The 14,105-nt window shown below is 63.9% G+C and overlaps 1 protein-coding gene across 4 annotated transcripts in view; it reads right to left on the bottom strand.

The window, feature by feature from the left end:
- Window positions 1–14,105, bottom strand: part of CELF3 (CUGBP Elav-like family member 3) — a 50,334-nt gene that overhangs the window by 4,624 nt on the left and 31,605 nt on the right. For 2 of the 4 annotated variants that reach the window (XM_075907379.1, XM_075907381.1), the window contains 10 exons: window positions 13,406–13,454; window positions 12,643–12,768; window positions 11,519–11,598; window positions 9,873–10,016; window positions 8,952–9,102; window positions 8,629–8,778; window positions 8,471–8,536; window positions 8,008–8,109; window positions 7,070–7,213; window positions 6,484–6,619 (listed from right to left, as the gene is read on the bottom strand). In XM_075907379.1, coding sequence (XP_075763494.1) covers window positions 6,492–6,619; window positions 7,070–7,213; window positions 8,008–8,109; window positions 8,471–8,536; window positions 8,629–8,778; window positions 8,952–9,102; window positions 9,873–10,016; window positions 11,519–11,598; window positions 12,643–12,768; window positions 13,406–13,454 — 1,140 coding nt within the window. In that variant the 3' untranslated portion in view covers window positions 6,484–6,491. Of the gene's footprint in view, window positions 1–6,483; window positions 6,620–7,069; window positions 7,214–8,007; window positions 8,110–8,470; window positions 8,537–8,628; window positions 8,779–8,951; window positions 9,103–9,872; window positions 10,017–11,518; window positions 11,599–12,642; window positions 12,772–13,405; window positions 13,455–14,105 lie in introns of all 4 variants that reach the window. The other 2 variants (XM_075907377.1, XM_075907380.1) reach the window with 1 other exon arrangement.

The following is a 14,105-nucleotide window of genomic DNA, read 5'->3' as shown; positions in this document are numbered from 1 at the left end:
AATTTTGGATTTTACCCAACAAAAACTCCTGTCCATTGGGCCCATCAAGAGAAAAGCCCTCACCGCCCAGCCAACCACCGCGACAGCACAGGGCACGCCGTACAGCCGCTAGCTCTGCGCACACCAGGTGGTCAGACAACACAAAGCACAGGGGACAAAGAAGCAGAAGAGGATCGCTAAGAGACAACACTTGGGTCAGGCCGTCGGATGCAACTTACAAGGGGGCGGCGCTATGGCGCTTGCAACAGGGAGTGGCGGCTCGCAACAGAGGCGTCTCAAGAGAGGACTGGTACCCTGCCGGGGGGAGGGGAGGGATGGGGAGGGGGGCGGTTAAAGCAGCAAAGAAAGAAAATGAGGGGTTGGGATTTATTTTGTTTTAAATAAGGGGCCAGGTCAAGGCCGCGGTGCGTGCGCATCCCCTTTCTTACACAGTAAAAGAGACAAACCGTGGTTCGTTTTGCACCATCTCCCCCCCCGGCAGGGACGCTGGGCTGACGCCGCTGGGGAGCGGCTGAGGTTTGAGCTGTCGCAGGGTTGGGAAAGCACAAAGCCCCAGCGCTGATTAGGGGAGGCCAGTTTGGGGACTCCGGCAAAGGCCTGGTAGGGTCCCCCTCACTTGCGCAGACAGCCTTGCTGGCGGCTTTACCAGCCATCAGCCCGGGGGGGTGGGGGCCTCTATTCCTGGTTCCAGTGAGTTTTTGGCTGACCCAGGCCAAGCCATGTTCACGATGCCGTGCCTCGGTTTCCCCTCATGCCCTTATCTGGACAGAACGCTTCGGGGTGGGGGTTGGGGCTGCCTGGCACGCTTCCCTCTGCAGCCTCCTGCTGGTGCCGCAATTAATACCACGGAGCCGGGGAGCTTAGCCCGTCCAGTCTCGCCCAGTGTGGTGGGGGAAACACATTTCATGGGTCGGTGCCCTCAAACCCTAAAAGGGGGTGGCCTGGCCCCACAGCCACCTCCAGGGAGAGGTGGGGGGCAGGCCAGGCCCTTGGTTTATCAGGTATTGTCTCCATGGGCCATGCTCACTGGCCTTCCAATTGCCTCTCCTCTGCTAACCCGGGCTCGCCTGCCCCTAAGACCAGCTCTGCTAACCCGCCCCGGCGCCCCTTAGCTGGCAGCAGGACTGAAGGGCAGCACAGGTGATGGGCAGATGGGGGCAGGAACCTGGGAGTCTCAGCCCCATGCCCTTCCCCCTCCCTCATTCATGCCTGAGCCTCCTTTTCTCCCAGGCGAGGGGGAAAAGCAGGCGTGGAGAACGGGGGACACAGCGGGGCGGAGGGAAAGACCCGGCTGCTGGGAACAGGCGTGTCCCCCCCCCCCCCCCGCATGCCAGCAGGCTGGCTCCTTCCCGCGCCAGCAGGTGGGAGCAGCAGGCTCTGCTGGGGGAGAGGGCTGCAGGGCACCAGTGCCAGCCTGTCCATGCCCCGGGCACTGCTCCCTGTGGCCCCTGGTGGGCAGAGGGCGAGACCCAGGGAACAGCCCTGGGGAAGGAGGGAGGGGTGCCGGTGGCTAGGGCCTAGCAATGGCCAGTGGCACAGAGCCGGAGTTGGGAGGGGCAGCAGGTGCGCATTGGTGGCCTGATCTCTCCCCCCCCTTCGCTCCCCAGGAGCAGCTTTCAGCCCCCACGCTGGCATGGGTCAGAGCAGCCGGGCCCGGGGCCTGCAGGCAGGGGAGCGAGGCCTTCGCAGGGGCTGAGCTGAATCGGCCGGTGCCCCTCATCCCCGACTGGCAGCCCCCTGCTCTCCCAGCCCAGGGGTCCCCCCCTCAGTTCTGCCAGTGACCCTCCTCCCCAACCCACATCCTTCTACTACCCCAGTCCTGAGCTCCCCTCCCCCACGTCTCCCACTGCCCCTCACGCCTGACCCACAGCCCCCTGCCTTCCCAGCCCTTGCCCCTCCCAGCTCTGCTGGTGCCCCTCAGTTCCCTGTTATCCCAGACCACAGCTCCCCTTCACCAGAGCTCTGCCCAGCAGCCCCCCAGCCCTAGCCCCCCCCCGCAGCCCTCCGTGGCTTCCCTCTCCACCAAACCATTCAGACAAACACCTGGACTCCAGCCCGCCCCGTTCTCCTCAGCCCTGCTCTGGCTCAGCACCCGCGCCCACCCTGGGGCTGGCGTTGGAGCCGGGGGCTTGCCCTCAGGCCGCTTGCCAGCCCGGAGCGTGTTGGTAATTTTCAGCCCCTTCGGCTGCCCCTGGATACTGCCAGGACTTGTCACCCCACAAAGCAGCCCTGCGCGCTTCCAGGCCCCCGTTCCCTGCTGGGGCCTGGCCCAGTCCCAGCGTTGAGCCTGGATCCGGCCTCCTGCCACCCAGAGTGGCCCAGGGGACGGCAAGCCCATTGGGTGCAGTGTGCACAGGGCCCGGGGAGCTCTCGAGGCAGCAGGCAGCAAAGGAAGGGCCTGGCTGCAATTCCCTCCTCCGCCACAGATTTCCTGGGTGACCCGGGTCATGTTGCTTTGCTGCTCTGCGGCCCACTTGCTCATCTGTTCAATGGGGCCAAGAATCCTGCCTCGCCCCTGACGGTTGGGCTATTAAAGAGCAGAGGTGGGCAAACTTTTTGGCCTGAGGGCCATGGAGATTGTATGGAAGGCCATGTAGGGGAGGCTGGAAGAGACTGTGTGTGGCCTGGCTCCTGCCCTCTCAGCCCCCACCCACCTCCAACGCCCCCCTGCTCCCTATCCAACCCCCACCCTCCTTGACCCTCGACTGCTCCTGGGACTCCCACCCTCTATCCAACCCTCCCCCCTCACTGCACCACCCGGAGCAGCAGGGCTGGCGGCTGCAACCATGGGGCATGGGGCGCTGAGGGCGGCTGGGGGGCTAGAAGTGGGGGAGGCCCCTGCTTGCCGTGCTGCTCCTCCCTGCACGAGCTCAGAGCCCAGGCTGAAAGGTCCACCAGGCCGGATGTGGCTCACGGGACGTAGTTTGCCCCACTCTGGCGCAGCCTGTGAACTCTTTGGGACAGGACCTGTACCTCACTGCATCTATGCAGTGCCTGGCATGATGGAGCCCTGATCTCGGTTGTGATCTGGGCAGCGCCTGGCACGATAGAGCCTTGAGGTCTATGCAGCACCAGGCACGGCAGGGCACTGATCTCGGCTGGGCTCTGGGCAGCGCCCGGCACGATGGAGCCTTGAGGTCTATGCAGCACCAGGCACGGCAGGGCACTGATCTCGGCTGGGCTCTGGGCAGCGCCTGGCACAATGGAGCCTTGAGGTCTATGCAGCACCAGGCACGACAGGGCACTGATCTCGGCTGGGCTCTGGGCAGCGCCCGGCACAATGGAGCCTTGAGGTCTATGCAGCACCAGGCACGGCAGGGCACTGATCTCGGCTGGGGTCTGGGCAGCGCCCGGCACGATGGAGCCTTGAGGTCTATGCAGCACCAGGCACGACAGGGCACTGATCTCGGCTGGGCTCTGGGTAGCGCCCGGCACGATGGAGCCTTGAGGTCTATGCAGCACCAGGCACGACAGGGCACTGATCTCGGCTGGGGTCTGGGCAGCGCCCGGCACAATGGAGCCTTGAGGTCTATGCAGCACCAGGCACGACAGGGCACTGATCTCGGCTGGGCTCTGGGCAGCGCCCGGCACGATGGAGCCTTGAGGTCTATGCAGCACCAGGCACGGCAGGGCACTGATCTCGGCTGGGCTCTGGGCAGCGCCCGGCACGATGGAGCCTTGAGGTCTATGCAGCACCAGGCACGACAGGGCACTGATCTCAGCTGGGGTCTGGGCAGCGCCCGGCACGATGGAGCCTTGAGGTCTATGCAGCACCAGGCACGACAGGGCACTGATCTTGGCTGGGGTCTGGGCAGCGCCTGGCATGATGGAGCCTTGAGGTCTATGCAGCACCAGGCACGACAGGGCACTGATCTCAGCTGGGGTCTGGGCAGCGCCCGGCACGATGGAGCCTTGAGGTCTATGCAGCACCAGGCACGACAGGGCACTGATCTCAGCTGGGGTCTGGGCAGCGCCTGGCACGATGGAGCCTTGAGGTCTATGCAGCACCAGGCTCGGCAGGGCACTGATCTCAGCTGGGGTCTGGGCAGCGCCCGGCACGATGGAGCCTTGAGGTCTATGCAGCACCAGGCTCGGCAGGGCACTGATCTCAGCTGGGGTCTGGGCAGCGCCTGGCACGATGGAGCCTTGAGGTCTATGCAGCACCAGGCATGGCAGGGCACTGATCTCGGCTGGGCTCTGGGCAGCGCCCGGCACGACAGCACCCCCATTCTGGCTGGATTCTAAATGCTAATGCAATACGGATCACAGCCTATCCTTAAAGAACTAGAACCGGCCATTGCGACCCGGTGCAGTCCCTCCCCCAGCTGAAGCAGGTGGTAAATGACTGGACCCGCTGTCTCTTTTATGTGCAAAAAAGAAACTAAGTTCAATGACAAAGACACCACGAAACATATGAACAAGCAAAACCAAACCAAAAAAACCCCCAAACCAAACGGATGCAGCACGAGAAGGGGCCCCTGTGAGACCGCGCACGGAGAACACGTATCAGAACAAAAGCGGGGTGCGTTCACGTGCCACAACACACACAGACCCCCCCTTGCCCCACGCTACGCCGCGCTGGGGGTCTTCACCTGGCTGAGACAGGGCTCTGTGCAGCACAGCCGGAAAGAACTGCTAGCGGGAGGTTATGTTCTTCTTTCTTAAAATACAGGGTGAAATTCTGTTATGCGGATCTCTGAGATAGACGGGGGGCGGGCGGGGGGGATTTAGTATCACTGCTTTAAAGCTTGATTGCTGGGAAAGCAGCAGGGTGGGGCTTTCACCTTCTGCCCCCTATAAAAGGCTGCAGGGTTATTTACTCCCCCGGAGAGTCAGACTGTGGGGTCTGGCGCGGGATAGTGGTTCATTCTGCATTTGTGCAGCGCCCAGCACAGTGCAGGCCTGCCTTGATCTCAGCTGCTAAATAATAAAAGTGTGTGTGTGTGTGTGTACACGCATGAGCAGTGTGTGCATTTCTGCTCTCTGCTGGGGGGAGAGTGCTGGAGCGGCTCCTTATTTGAACGGCTTGGCTGTGTCTAGACTGGCCAGTCTTTCCGGAAAATCAGCCGCTTTTCTGGAAAAACTTGCCAGCTGTCTACACTGGCCGCTTGAATTTCCACAAAAGCACTGATGATCTCATGTAAGATTGTCAGTGTTCTTGCGGAAATACTATGCTGCTCCCGTTCGGGCAAAAGTCCTTTTGCGCAAAACTTTTGCGCAAAAGGGCCAGTGCAGACAGCTCAGATTTGTTTTCCGCAAAAAAGCCCCGATCGTGAAAATGACGATCGGGGCTTTTTTGCGGAAAAGCGTCCTGCCAATCTAGACTCTCTTTTCTGAAAATGCTTTAACGGAAAACTTTTCTGTTAAAAGCATTTCCGGAAAATCATGCCAGTCTAGACATAGCCCATGTGTGTACCTGTGGACATGTGTATATGCCTGTGCCTACTCTGTGCAGTCCCTGTGAAGCACCTGGCACTGGCCACTGTCAGAAGACAGGACCCTGGGTTAGACGGAGCTTTGGTCTGACCCAGCCTGGCCGTTCTTGTGTTCTTATCTGTAGATGCATGTGCACCCATGCGTGTGCACCAATATGCATGTATTTGTGTGCACCCGCGTATGTGTGCGTATATGTGTGCCCGTGTGTGTGTAAATGTGTGAGCCCCTGTGCTTATGTGTGCCCCGTGCGTGTATCTGTGTGTGCCCTTGTGCATATGTCTGTCTACTTGCTCGGGTGGGAATCTGTGTATGCCCATGTGTGTACCTGCATGTGTCCATATGTGTGTGCCTGCATGTGTCCATGCGTGTACCTGCATGTGTCCATGCATGTTCCTGCTTGTGCCCATGTGTGTACCTGCATGTGTCCATGTGTGTACCTGCATGTACCCATGTGTGTGCCTGCATGTGTCCATGTGTGTACCTGCATGTACCCATGCGTGTGCCTGCATGTGTCCATGCGTGTTCCTGCATGTGTCCATGCGTGTTCCTGCTTGTGCCCATGTGTGTACCTGCATGTGTCCATGTGTGTACCTGCATGTACCCATGCGTGTGCCTGCATGTGTCCATGCGTGTGCCTGCATGTGTCCATGCGTGTTCCTGCCTGTGCCCAGGTGTGTTCCTGCATGTGCCCATGCGTGTACCTGCATGTGTTCCTGTGTGTACCTGCGTGTACCTGCATGTGTCCATGTGTGTACCTGCGTGTGCCTGTGTAGTGGGAGAATCACAAACATGTCACTGACAGTTTCCCCTGGTTTGAAATCAAACGGTGAAATTCCTGCTAGGATTTTCGGGGGCCCTTGTCTCCCTCCTGCAGGGCCGTACACCCTGAGAGTGGAGACGCCCGGCCTGGGGCCTGGGTGGAGATGTTACCCTGGGAGACTCCATCCAGCAGGAGGCAGCCCCACCCCCCGCACACTCCCATTACGCTGCAGCTCCCCAGCCCGGCCTGCTGCATCTGGGAGGTTCCTGTGCTCGGGGGGCACCCACCTGGGGCCTTAGTACGGCCGGTTGGCGTCTTTCGGTCGCTTGAGCTGCACTTTCAGGCGCTTCATGCCGATCTGGAAGCCGTTCATAGCCTGGATGGCAGCCTGGGCGCTGGCAGGATTGTCGAAACTTACGAACCCTGGGGAGAAGATGGGAGTGAGGGAGGGGGGAGCCGGGGTGGGGTAAAGAGGCGGAGTGACCCCGGGAGACCCAACCAGCCCGTGCCCCCTGCACACCAGGCCCGGCTTTGTCCCGTGGGCGCCTGACTCAGGGTGGGCAGCTCCGCACTCAGGAGTCACCTCGTGCCCAGCCACCCTGGGGGCCGGGAGACGGGATCTGCTCCCTGAGGCTCGGGCCTGGGAGCATCTATCGGTGGGAGCTGGAGGGTGCCTGATGCCAGCCAGCGTGGGGCACAGAAGGGGCTAGCAGAGCCCTGGTGTGGGCAGATCCGCTGGGGAAGCCGGCTCAGCGCCAGACCCTGTCTCCACGCGCGGCTGCACCAGTCCGTTGCCTGGGAGGCCGGCCCCTCGCCCTGGCACCCATTGGGTGCTTCTGGGGCTCAGCGGGAGGTCCCATGGGCTGGCCTTACCAAAACATTTGCTCTGATTGGTTGCCCGATCCACGAAGACTTTGGCAGAGATGACGTTCCCGAAGGGCAGGAACATCTGCAGGATCTCGGAGTCAGTGAACTCCTGGGGCAGGTGGTAGATGAAGATGTTACAGCCCTCGGGGCCTGTGGGAAGGAGGCAGGTGAGAGGGGACGGGGGTTCAGGGCATTGCCTGCCCTGGGTTCCCTTAAATCCCCCCACCGTGGACCCCTGTTCTAGACCCCCCACACTGGGCCCCTGGACTAGACCACCATGCGGGGGCCACATTCTAGCTCCATCATGTTGGGCCCCAGTTCTAGATCCCCCAAGCTGCCCCCCATTCTAGATCCTCCCCACTGTGCACCCTCTAGAGCCTTCTGTGCTGGACCTCCCATTCTGGATCCTTCAATACCCTGCATTCTGGATGCCCCATTCCGGACTGTCCCCCTCTGGACTCCCTGTTCTAGATCACTCTATAGCCTGTTACCATGGACTCCCACATCCTTGGCCCTCTAGCTCCCCCTGCTCTGGACCTTTCCCCCCATTCTAGGCCCTTCAGTCTGGACCTCCCTGTTCTGGACTCACGTTCTAGATGCCTCATTCTGCCCCAATCTGGACCCCTCTAAAGCCCCATTGCTCTGGACCCTCTCATGTTCTAGATCACTCTAGATCCTCTCATTCTGGATCCCTGTAGCAATCCCATGCTCTGGTCTCCCCCTGGGAAGTGTTGGGGTCCCCCGGAAAGATGTGGGGGTCCTTAAAGTGCCCAGTGAAACCCTCTGCTACGGATTGGCACTAGGGTAGGGCTCCTGGCATTGACAAGAGATGTGAGGGGCCCAGGCGCCAGAGCTGGGCGCGGTTTCAGGTGGACAGTGTTGGGGGGGGCCTAGGAAGTCCTGGGGGGACAATATGGGGGGCAGCAGGCCCGGGCCTCACTTACCTTCCCGTTGCTGCTGCTGCTGGGGGGGCGGTTGCTGCGTGAGGATGGTCGGCTGCTGGGGGAAGGCCGGGCTCACCAGCCCGTAGGCAGCGGGGTAGGCGGCTGGCACGGAGGCAAAGGAGCATGTGAGTGACCCCTCGGGATGGGGTGACGCACCCCCAAGTGGAGGATCTAGGCCCAGCCCTGAGGCCCCCTCTGCCCATCGTTAGCCTAGGTCCCCTCCCCACTGCTTCCCAGTCCCCTCTCCCCCTCCAGGTCCCTTCACTCACCAGGGGACCCCGCCCCACAGCCGCCATCCCTCTAGAAGCCCCCCCAAGGTCCTGCCACTGGTCAGACCTGGCGTCCATGCCTGGGATCCCTGCAAGAGGCTCATGCTACTGCCTCCACTCCACCCCCCAGCACCTCCCCCCACCCAAGGCCCCTTTCAGATCCCTCAGCTCCCTCCCCCCAGCCCCCACCAGACCTGTATAGTGCTGCATCCCGGCGTAGGCCTGCTGCAGAGGGTCCACGGGGGCGGCCGGGCTCTGAGCTGTTTGGGGAGAGGAAGAGGTTACCGGGGGAGCCTCTGGTGGGGGTCCTGCTCCCAGCTGAGGCGGGGGGGGGAGCAGGCGGGGTGCGTACCTGGGTACGGGTGGACCCCGTTGGTGTAGATGGCCTCAGAGGCCGGCTGCCCCGTGGCCTGCGTGGGAACGGGGCTGTAGCCGTTGACGCTGAGCGTGGCCGGGATGGCCGACACGGGGGTGGCGGCGATGGCGGGCGGCGTGCTGGTTCCTGCGGGGCAGAGAGTCAGGAGGGGGGGGCGGGTTCGGGGCCCTCTCCCCACCCACGGAAGGATCCCGGCTGGGTGCCAGCTCCCGGCTCCCCCCACCCCTAGCCAGGCGCCCCGGGTCTTTCTCCATCACCTGGCAGGGTGGGGCTGGGCCCCGGGCGCTCCCTGGCCCTACCTGAGGAGGGGGTGAGGGGCGTGAGGGGCGTGGCGATGATGCCATTGGGGTTGATTGTTGCCATCTGCTGCATCTGGACGGCGGCCATGGTGGCCATGGGGTTGAGGTAGGCGGAGTGCGCAGCGACCAGGGCTGCCTGCTGCTGCATTAGCTGCGGGGGAGAGAGAGCGAGAGGGTGGGGCCATTTGCCGGGCTGCCGGGGGTTGGGGAAGGCCCGGCTGCAAGGACACACGCTGCTGCCCCGGCCCCCCAGCTCTGCTGGTGCCCCTCAGCCCCGACCCGCAGCCCCCGCTCGCCCAGCCCTGGGCTCACCCCTCCCCCAGCTCTGCCAGTGCCCCTCAGCCCCGACCCGCAGCCCCCGCTCGGCCAGCTCTGGGCTCACCCCTCCCCCAGCTCTGCCAGTGCCCCTCAGCCCCGACCCGCAGCCCCCGCTCGGCCAGCTCTGGGCTCCCCCCTCCCCCTGCTCTGCCAGTGCCCCCCAACCCCGACCTACAGCCCCCGCTCGCCCAGCCCTGGGCTCCCCCATCCCCCAGCTCTGCCAGTGCCCCCCAACCCCGACCCACAGCCCCCGCTCGCCCAGCCCTGGGCTCCCCCCTCCCCCAGCTCTGCCAGTGCCCCTCAGCCCCGACCCGCAGCCCCCGCTCACCCAGCCCTGGGCTCCCCCCTCCCCCTGCTCCGCCAGTGCCCCTCAGCCCCGACCCACAGCCCCCGCACGCCCAGCCCTGGGCTCCCCCCTCCCCCTACTCTGCCAGTGCCCCCCAACCCCGACCCACAGCCCCCGCTCCCCCAGCCCTGGGCTCCCCCCTCCCCCAGCTCTGCTGGTGCCCCTCAGCCCCGACCCGCAGCCCTTGCTGCCCCCCGTGGGCTCGCCCCATGGCCCCGCTGGGAGCCCAGGGCCGCGGCCGGCAGGGAGCCCCTTACTGCTTGGGTGTAGGCGCTGTAGGCCCCGAACTGCAGGGCGATGGGGCTGAACATGCCCAACTGGTTGGCCACCTGCTGCATGCGGCGCAGGCCTCGCTCCTTCTCCGTGTCGGCGAACTTCACCACCAGGCTGGAGGAGGCGCCCTGGGAATGGACCCCCCCCCCACGGCTAGTGAGACAAGCGGAGCATGGGCACTGGATCCGGCCCGGGCTGGGCCCTGCCCCACAACTCAGCCAGCCCGGGTGACACAGGCCCCAGGCAAGACCTGTCTGGTCCACGCTGGCTCCCGGCCCCTCCTTCTGCAGCCACCACGCCTGGTGCATGGAGGGTCCGGCCTTCCCCGCCTCCAACCCCCTCCCCCGCCAGGTCATAGGACCTAGTGGGTAGAGCCCCAACCTCAGCTTCAGAACACCAGGGTCTCTTCTTGTCTCGGATGCTCCTTGAGCTTGGGTGAGTTGCTTGCCCTGCCCGTGTGCCTCAGTTTCCCCACCTGTTGACTGGGGCGAATGATCCCGAACTCCTCTGTAAAGGGCTTTGAGGGTCTTGGCATGAGCCGGACTCGGAGCCAGAGTGACAGGGGTTGGGGCCGGACATGGGCGGCCAACGGTTTTGAGATTGTGAACAACCGTCCCCAACGGACGGGGGGTGAAACGTTGAAACGCTGGGACGTTTTCCTCAACCGCCGAAGAAATGTTCCTCGCGGGGCAGTCGGGACGTTTTGTTCCCGCGGTGGCTCTTGGATCGGTGGATTCCCCGCTCCCTCCGGCGCGCCCACGCCGCGGACTCCACAGTCGCCTCAATGCGGAAAACGGGCGCTTTTGTTCACCGCCGGCTCTTCCCAACCAGCGACACTTCTCCTCCGTGGAGAAATGGGTCCCAGCCCGGCCATTTCCACGGCTATGGCCTCTCCCCCCGGGTGGCATTTTCCAACAAAAAAACGTTTTCTCGGAAAATTCCCGACGGGCTCTCGAGGCTGCAGTGGCGAGCGTGGTCCATCAGGGGGCAGCAGAGCCTTGCGCACAGTCCTCGCCTCCTGTCCTGGTGCTGAGCTGGGTCCTTCCAGGGGGCAAGTCTGGGGGGCTAAGAGCTGGAGCTGCCCACGTCAGAGGGCGCAAGAGGCTGACGGGGGTGCCCGCTGGTGTGCGGCCCAGATGGTGCCCGGCTAAGGCTGCAGGCTTCCAGGGACGGGGGGGCTGGAGCAGAAGAGGCCAGGGCAGGCTGGACAGACTCACAGGAGCTGGGCGTCAGCTGGTACCTGCCCAGCCCTCTGGCTCCGAGCTCGGGCAGTGAAAGCCTCCGTCTCTGCCTGAGCCGTGACCTCCACCCGGCTGGCAGCACGCTGGCTCGGCTGCCTGGGCGCCCGGCTGCAGGGTAGACGGGCCCGGTGCGTTCCCAGCATGCGCTGAGGGGCCCAGCCGGGTCCCCGCAGACAGACACACCCAGCCTCGGTCGACGCCCTGGGCCGAGGTGGGGGAAGTGCCGAGGGCCGGGATCCAAGCCTGCAGGGGCACCGCGAGTGCCGGGGAGGAGGAGGGAGGGGAGGCCCAGCCAGGGCAGCGTTTGATGCCAAGCTCCCGACTGAGAGCCACGCCAGGAATGGCCCCCGCTCAGCCCCCGGGGGCCAGCGCGCCCAGCCCTGCCTTACCGGCAATGTCCGGCTGCCGTGCAGCGTGTTGATGGCAGCTTGGGCCTCGGCGTGGGTCTGGAACTTCACGAAGGCGCAGCCTGTGGGGGGGAGGGGAGAGTCAGTGCTGTTGGGGGGGGGAGAGGGCAGGACTGGCGCAGACAGACCCCCGGAGCGCACCTCCTGAGAGTGCACAGACACCTGAGCGTACCCCCAAGAGTGCACAGACACCCCGAGCGCACACCCTTTGAGAGTGCACAGACACCCCGAGCGCACCCCGAGAGTGCACAGACACCCAAGCACACCCCCTGAGAGTGCACAGACACAGTGAGTGCAAACACCCTGAGTGTACAGACACCCCGAGCACATACCCCCTGAGAGTGCACAGACACCCCGAGCGCACACCCCGAGAGTGCACAGACACAGTGAGTGCAAACACCCTGAGTGTACAGACACCCCGAGCACATACCCCCTGAGAGTGCACAGACACCCTGAGCGCACACCCCCTGAAAGTGCACAGACACCCCCTGAGAATGCACAGACACCCTGAACACATACACCCTGAGAGTGCACAGACACCACGAGTACACACCCTGAGATACACAGTACCCCTGCTGTACCCCGGCCCCCACAGCACAACACCACCCATTGTGTCCCCATCTGCAGCCCAGTGCCCCTGCTGTGTCCCTACCCCCGCAGCCCAGCACCACCTGCTGTGCCCTCACCGCCTACAGCACAACACTCCCCATTGTGCCCCTGCCCTCCACAGCACAGCGCCCCCTGCAGTACTCCCCCGCAGCACACCAACACCCATTGTACCTCCATCCCCCGCAGCCCAGCACCCCCTGCTGTGCCTCTGCCCTGTACAGCACAACACCCCCATTGTGCCCCCTCCCGCCACAGCACAGCGCTCCCTGCCCCCACAGCACAGCGCCCCCTGCTGTGCCCCCGCCCCATACAGCCCAACACTGCCCGCTGTGCCCCAGCCCTGCTCCTGCCACACAGTGTCCCATAGTGCCCCCCTGCAGCAGTGCCACCTCCTGTGCCCCAAGCTGTGTGCAGCAAAGCACCCCCACCCCGCTCCCTGCAGCTCCCCTTGGCCATGGGGCCTGGGCCCGCGACAGCAGCCCCGGACAGCCCCTCACCTTTGCTGGTGCCGTCCGGCCCTCGCAGCACCGTGCACTCGTCGATGTTCCCGAAGGGCTCAAACATTTTCCTGACGTCCTCGTCCGTCTGCTGCTTGCCCAGCATCCCCACAAACAGCTTCCGGTCTTCTGGCAGGGAAGAGGCAGCGCTGAGAGGGGAGCCGGGCCCCTCTGCCCCCCAGCCTGCCCCTCGCGCAGAGAGCCCCACGCCTCCTCTCACCACCTCGGCTCGGCCCAGGCTGGGAGCGTGGCGTGGCGGTGACAGGCGCCAGCGGCGAGGTCCAAGCATGGTGCCGTGAGGGATGCTGCAGAGTCGCAGCTCCGCCTGGCTGGATCTCTCCATCCTTAGGGCCTAGGCTGCTGATCTGTCTGCCTGTCCTTAGCGCTGTGCCCCTAGATCCTGCGCCGCCTGTCTGTCCCTATCCTTGGCTACTGGGATGCGGGTCTGTCGGGCTGTCTCCCTCCCTAGATCCCGGCTGATCTACCCACTCCGGTATCTGCCGAGAACACCGTTAGCCCTGCCCAGTATCGATCTGATGTCACGGGAGAGCAGGGTGGCGAAAACACGAGGGATCCTGGGAATGGGAAGGGGGCACGTTGGGGGATCCCCCTCCCCAATCTGATCCAAGCTTTGCTCCCCTCCCCAGAGATTGTTGGGAGCCCGGGGTGAATGCTGAAAGGGGGGGGATCATCCCTTTGTTCTGGTGGGGGGTTAGCTGGGGTCCCAGAGCAGGCCTGCCCCCTCCCCACGCCCGGCGGGTACCTCCTCTGCTTTCACTGTCTGCTGGCTTCACCTGGATGGGCCGGTTCATCTGCAAGGGGAAGAGAAGGGAGAGATACTGAGGATGTGACCAGGCAGCCCCTGGCATTCGGCGAGCAGGGAAACCCCTCCCCTCTCCCCCAGAAATGAAACCATTCAGCAGCCAGACCCTACCCCTCATCAACAAGAGCATCCTGCTAGGGGCATGAGCCTGTTGGAGTCCTATCACATCATACAGAGGGGAAACTGAGGCACCGTGCGTGACTGTGACATGCCCAAGAATACACAGCAGGTCAGAGCCCAGATGAGTCCAATCAGCTATAACCATTAGACAACACACCCCTCCCACAGCCAGGAATCCTGGCTCGCTCCCCTTTGTTTAGTGACACCCTGGAGAGCCAGGACTGCAGTATCCCCACCTGTCAGAGCCCTGCCCCAGTGGGTCCCACTTGGGACCCCATGCAGAGCTCGTCTGTGGCCGGCTCAGACCTTGGCCTCTGTGCGCCTGTCCCTGGCTACTGACCTGAGCCCCATCACACAGCCAGGAACCGAACTGGTAACTGGGCAAGAGCCCTGCACCCCATTTCCCAGGCACCCAGTCCCGGCGCTGCCCTGAGCCCGGATCGGACCAGAGCACCCTGGAGGGGGCGAGGCCCCATAGCCCATTGCTGGCCCCCCTGAGCCAGCCTGTCCCCACAGTCTG

The sequence above is a fragment of the Pelodiscus sinensis genome, chromosome 24 (assembly GCF_049634645.1).
Source record: "Pelodiscus sinensis isolate JC-2024 chromosome 24, ASM4963464v1, whole genome shotgun sequence".
In the NCBI taxonomy this organism is placed as follows: Eukaryota; Metazoa; Chordata; order Testudines; family Trionychidae; genus Pelodiscus; species Pelodiscus sinensis.
This window is presented reverse-complemented; position numbering and strand designations above follow the sequence as displayed.